Source organism: Felis catus, chromosome A1 (assembly GCF_018350175.1).
Source record: "Felis catus isolate Fca126 chromosome A1, F.catus_Fca126_mat1.0, whole genome shotgun sequence".
Lineage (NCBI taxonomy): Eukaryota > Metazoa > Chordata > Mammalia > Carnivora > Felidae > Felis > Felis catus.
The window spans coordinates 83,490,023-83,496,855 of NC_058368.1; the positions used below are offsets into that span (position 1 = coordinate 83,490,023).

Below are 6,833 nucleotides of genomic sequence, written 5' to 3' on the forward strand. Positions count from 1 at the left end.
AAGCTTTTTTGTGCTTGAGATGCATCAGGGAACAAAATCAAGATTTGTGTCCCTGTTTGTATTGTGCATAAAATCCAATATAATTGGATAAGCAATAAAAAAATGAACTAAACAATGTGGAATAATCAGAATTGATGCTCTAGGTATTTATCACCTCTACATTCTTAGCTAGTTGTGCAAACCAAAGTATTATAGCAGAAACAGAAATTTTAAATATTTTCTTGAACTTTGAATCTCTGGGCTCTTGAAGGAAGCACTCATTGGGATGTTAGGTAACTGTGACAAGGGCATAGTAGGCATGTTGGTTTAACAAAACGTAGTAGCCAGCACAATCCCAAGTGGAAAAAAAATTATAAAGGCATCTAGTTTTAGGTATTATATACTTATGAATCCAACTGTTGTATTAGTTAAATAACCTTTCAATATCATAAAATTAACTATTATTACTGTCTCATGTAAATCATTTCTGTATAGTAAGGATTTCATATTTCAGATACCTTGTATTCAGGTTGTTATCAGACTTCACTTACCAGGACTTCACTTCATCCAATGTAATCTAACTTTGTCACCTTCTAGGCAACAGAGGTCTGAATTCTCTTCTCTAAATAAATAATTGTCTACATATTTTCACTTTCTCGATCACTCTATTTTAAATTTGTATTTCATTTTATTTATTTTAGAGAGGGAGAGGAATCAGGGAGAGGGAAAGGGCAGAAAAAGAAGAAAACAGAGAATCCCAAGCAGGCTCCTTGAGGTCAGCACAGAGCTCGTGCAGGGCCCACGAACCATGAGATCATGACCGAGCTGAAATCAAGAGTCAGATGCTCAATTGACTGAGCCACCCAGGCACCCCTCTCAATCACTCTTTAATGTCCAATATGTTTTTTGGACATTCATTCAATAAAGTATTTAATAAAGTATGCAAGAAGTAGACTTTATAGTATTAACTATTATAATTTTTATGTTTTGTAAATATACTTTTTAAAATTTACTATATCAATTAAATATGCAGAAACAAGGGTTCAGTTAATTTCCTGTCCAAATCCCTCTCCTGTAGAAAGATCCCACAGGAGTCCTACTGCCTTTCAACAAGGATCATCATGTCCTTCTTGGGCCAGGAGAGATGGTATCCAACACAAAATTAACATATATTTTATTAGCATGTCACCCCAGAAGAACATTTTTTCTGCAGGTCACTCTCAAGATTAACAAGCTGGCAGCTGTATGTTGTGCTACATGTTTCTTTCTTTTCTATCAATTAATAAGATTTGGCATAAAAACACAAGACCAAAAATCAGAAGACATGGTTCTGAAGCTCCCATTTGCCTCCTGCTTGAAAGAAGCAATGATTTTCTCTGAATATCAGCTTCTCCATGTCCCATGAGGTTAATTCTTTCTCTAAATATTTCTTAGAATTTTGTGATAATCAAAATCAGATAATTCAGCGAATATCCTTTGAAAAATAGGGACAGTTTTTGTTGTTGTTGTTGTTGTTGTTGTTGTTGTTCATTTTTGTTCCCCTCCCCACTCCGCCCTCATCTTTCTTCAGAATTTAGAATAGTACCTGACTGGGGTGCCTGGGTGGGTCAGTCAGCTAAGTGTCTGACTCTTGATTTTGGCTCAGGTCATGATCTCACAGTTAGTGAGTAGTTTGAGCCCTGCATCAGGATCCACACTGATAGTACTGAGCCTTCTTGGGATTCTCTCTCTCTCTCTCTCTCTCTCTCAAAATAAATAAGTAGACTTAAAAAAATAGTACCTGATATTTTGTGAGAATTCAATTTATATGTTGTTAATAATTAAAAATTATAATTATCATTTGCAAGTTATATTTTAAGAAACAGGAAACACTGATGACCACAAATTATCATATATAAAAATTTGGTATGATTATTGGGGAAAAACCCTTGATCATCCCTTGTAAAATAGAACTAGTTCTATGAGTGAGAAGAGAGGATATCCATGATACATATTGTGTGATTTTTTAAAAATTTAAAAATTGTGTTAAAGTATATCATATAAAAGAGAAGTGCATAAGTCTTATATGGTGAGACTGATAAATTGTCACAAAGTGAACACACCCATGCAACCACCAGTAAGGTGGAAAAACATTAAAAAAATGTTTATTTATTTTTGAGAGAGAGACAGAGTGTGAGCCGGGGAGGAGCAGAGAGAGAGGGAGACACAAAATCTGAAGCAGGCTCCAGGCTCTGAGCAGTCAGCACAGAGCCCGATGTGGGGCTCCAACTCACAAACCGTGAGATCATGACCTGAGCTGAAGTCAGAAACTTAACCGACAGAGCCACACAGAGCCCCAATAGCTCTTAACAATATCAGAGAGGTCCCCTCCTTCCCTACCCCAGACATGAACTTTTATGACACCTCCCCTACAAGTTGTTTTTAAATAATTTTGAAATATTTATCAAAATCTGTGTTAAATACCTTTCTTAAAGGTGCAAAAGATTCATCTTGCAAATGTGAAAACAAAAGCTCTATTAGATATTAATATAAAGAACACAGTTCTAGGCAGGACTCTGAGTAAATGAGGGACACAAATGTCCAAAGTAGAGGGCGAATGGAAACTGTGAAATGAAAGATTTTGAGAAAGGAAAAACCAGGAGAGATGCTAACAAAGGCAGGGAGAAGGAGAAAATAGAAAGTATCAGTGCAAAGACTAAAGGGAATTAAACTGAATTGAAACAACATTGAGTATATTTCATAGATGAATCTTAGTCAATTTCTCCACTTGAAGAGATTTAATATGTCCCAGAAATTCTTCCATTGTTTGATATCAGGGTATGATCAGGTTATTAGGAACCTTCTAAAGCAAACATAACCTTGAAAAGCATATTGATGATGGGGGTGCCTGCATGATCTCACAGTTCATGAGTTTAAGCCCCACATTGGGCTCTGTGTTGACAGCTCAGAGCCTGGAGCCTGCCTTGGATTCTGTGTCTCCTTCTCTCTCTCTCTGCCCCTCCTCCACCTATTTTTTGTCTCTCTCTCAAAAATAAATAAGAATTTAAAAAAGCATATGAATGAGAATGTTTTACTTGCATCAACGTTGTTGAAGAAAACATTTTCTCCTCTATGTTGATATTAGATTAACTTAAGGCTAAGTAACCATTTATTAGTCTTTGTTAATTGCGAAACCACTCCAACATGTGTCCAACATTTTCTAAGCAAAATAAGCACCAGATGAATCAAAAGTTCTTTTTTATTTGTGATATTTCAGAACCATACATTCAATAGGAAGTTAAAATTAGGTAAATCAATGAACACAGTTCAGTCAGGGTGGTTTTTGTTTAGTTAATAGTCTACCAAAGTCTGGAATATATCAAGACACCACACTTAACCAAAAGCTAATTAAAAGAAGAAATATTTGTCTACTAGTATAACACCTCAAGAAGTTGAGAAAAAGGAGAATTGACCATGAGAGCTGAGTTAGCTAATGAAATGTCTTGATTTATTCATTCTATGTTTATCTATACTATATTTTAGGGCATGAATGCAAGTTTTTGAAACATCGTATCTGCTGGAAGTGGAGCTATCCCAGCCTGAATGGCAGGGCCCAGGCTGTGGACGGATTGGTGACTGCAGGGCGGCCCGCCGACAGTGAAGCTTCTTGTACTCCCGCTTTTAGGTAATTTGGCCTTAAAACTACCTAGGGTATTGTCTGTTGGGGAATTGCCCTCAGCAGGCCCCCTGGGAAAAGAACCATTAGGAAGAAAATAAGATTCCTCAAGAAATTGTGTGGCCTTACTTTTAGCCCTTGCCATCCCCTATGGAGACTCCTCTACTTATAGGAAGGATAGCCTCATACATTTGCCAGCAAAGAGGGCCTGTAAAGAAGAGACATATGGATTTGAAAGCCTCACTCTGGCAACTAAGGAGTGTATCTCTGGGCACAGGTGACTTCAACCCCCTAGGCCCACCTGGCCCCCCGGAGGCATTCCAGATGATGAGTGAACCTAGTCGGTTAAGCTACAGAATGGTTCATTGGTTCCTAGGTGCATTGTCTCTCTGAGAATGTATGAGGCATGGGTTTCTAAGGCTTTTTCAGCCCCTTTCTGGCACCTCGGACTGAGGCAAACACATTGTTCTTCTGGTCTCATGTGATTACCCTGTCCCTGTAACTGTTCCACTTCAGGTGTTGAGAAATGGAGGGCCTTTCACGAGAACAGCAAATCAAATGCTTTGTATATTATAGATAAACACAGATGCATAATGGAATAATGTAAGAAATTAATCTATAATCAAAGGGTATGCGGGAAAGTTAGGGGAAAATCACCATGTTATTTTTTAAAGGTTGTTTATACATAGGAACATTTTCAAAATTAGGTAATGTTAGAAAAACATAGATGACGTATGTTACAAGGAAATCACTAGCATATATAATGCCACGTTTACTACAATAAATTGGCCAGTTCAACACACTGCTGTTGTCTGTGTCCATTTTTATTTTAGTTTTAGTTTTTTATTTTAGTTTTTTATTTTCCAGTTTTTTATTTTAGTTTTGTTTTATTTTCACCGACGCCATTCTTCCTTTGGGAACCCCTGGTTGCTGAAGCTGTCTCCGGCACATATCAATGTTGTTACCTTAAGTATAGAAGTAAGCTTTTAATTAACTAGTAAATGTTGATTTCCAGGCACATATTAAACTCTATGTGAATAAAAGTATGATAACTACCTACAGTTTAATTTTGGTGGTTAGAGAATACAAGTATTCATAAAACGTGAACAAGAATGTAGAACCCAAAATATAATTAAATTGTCTTCATAAAATTTTCCTAAATAAAGTTTCTACATTATTATTACTAGAAAATATTTAATTGACACTGAATGTTTGATATTAAATCCTCGAGGACATGGTGACTGGTCCTTGCAACTTCTATTCAAAAGTTGGTCAATAATATAGACATAGACACATGAACATGTGTAACCTGAAAATATGTATCCAGTACTCTTCAAAGGGGCATTTGGCCTATTTTGGATTGTTTATAGTGTTACTTGAAGAAAATGCTCTCTGGAAAATGTTTTTCAGTGAATCCAGACTAGCCAATGGGCTAATTCTGATGCTTGTGGGCTACAGCTATTGTTTCTAAATGATGCTTGCAAAGAGATGATTTTGCCTGTTGATAACTCAGGATTATTAAAATGGTAGTGAATTTTTTTTCATAATCAAAAACATAGTTTCTTATATGAAGGTGTGCCAGTGGCCATAGCAGCAATGATATTTGTACTTGGCCCTGTCTAGTGTTTCCTGGACAAATCCACCACTCTGGTTTTCTGGGAGGAGGGGCATCTACTCAGCACTTTTCTTAGAGCTGTAGCCACATCTTTATTCCTCAAGCTGTAGATGAGTGGATTGAGCATTGGGGTGAGGATGGTGTAGAAAGCGGATACAATCTTGTCTTTCTCTGGTGTGTGGTAGGAATGTGGCAACACATTGGTGTAGAAGGCTGCCCCATAGAAAATGCTTACTACCATTATATGGGAAGAACAGGTAGCTAAGGCTTTGCGCCGGCCCTCAGCAGAATTAATGTGATGGACAGTGAGCAGGATGCGTGTGTAGGAAACAGAGATTACGGATATAGGAATGAGCAGCATTAGCACGCAGCAGGTGTACATCAGAGTCTCATAGAGAGACGTGTCAACACATGACAGTTTCAGTACAGCTGGGATCTCACAGAAAAAATGATTGATTTCTCGGGAGCCACAGTAGAGGAAACTCATAGTGAAGGGGGTCAGCATGAACCCATCTAAGGAGCCACCAACCCAGGAACCCACCACCATGAACAAGCAAATCCTGCGATTCATGAAGAGAGGGTACCGAAGGGGTTTGCATACAGCCACGTATCGGTCATAAGCCATGAGACCTAGCAGGAAAAATTCACCTCCAACTAGTGTCAGGTAGAGGAAGATCTGAAGTGTGCATCCAAAGAAAGAGATGATCTTTTCCTTGGACAGAAGGTCTTGCAGCATCTTGGGAACGGTGATACAGATGTAAACTGTGTCCATAATGGAGAGCTGGCTGAGTAAAAAGTACATGGGTGTATTCAGGCGAGAGTCCACATGGATGAGCAGAATCATGACCACATTGGCTGTTACAGACACCAGAAAAATGGAGAAGACTACTGCAAAGATAAGCCCAGGGAATTCAGGGTGGGTGATGAGGCCCAAGAGGATGAAATCAGTGGAGTTCTGGAGAATGGCTTCCATGATCATCTCACATGGTGGTTCTTAGGTCTTCAAAGGCAAAATTTTGGTGGGTTAATAAATAATCAATATTTACGCAGAGCCCACCAGTGTAATATATTAGAAGCAGTATGGGATAGAGGAAAGAATATAGACTTCAAATCATTTTGAATTCTAGTTTTAATATTAACGGTCTTTGTGACATTGAACAAATATATTAATCTATAAGTTAATACTTTCATTATCTATGAAAGTTTATCATAAGTCTATATCTCTTTAGGCTGGATGTGAGATGTAAATATAATAGTTCATACAGAACCACTTTTAAAATTTGATTTATTTTTATTTTATTTTGATCTTCTTTATAGTCTTTATAATCATATTACTTTAGGCTAAATATTTCCTGAGGTTGATATAGTGCCTCGCAACCAATATCCATGAGTTGATTGAATTTGAGTTGTTCTCTGCCATTTAGATGATTACACTGTTAAGATTGTACATAGACATACATTTGTGATGTAATAAATTGACATAAAATAAACATGGGCCCAATAAATCTAGATAAATTTAACATTTGGGGCTGCTGGATCAGGGTCAAGTGAGCTATAGGCAGATGTGCTGCCAAAAAGTTAATG

The 6,833-nt window shown here is 37.4% G+C and overlaps 1 protein-coding gene across 1 annotated transcript; it reads right to left on the minus strand.

The window, feature by feature from the left end:
- Nucleotides 1-5,253: 5,253 nt before the first annotated feature.
- On the minus strand, nt 5,254-6,228 carry LOC101100535 (olfactory receptor 2T2). Its single transcript, XM_003980565.2, has one exon. It carries the CDS (start codon nt 6,226-6,228, stop codon nt 5,254-5,256), a length of 975 nt encoding a protein of 324 aa, XP_003980614.2.
- Between the last annotated feature and the right edge of the window lie 605 nt (nt 6,229-6,833).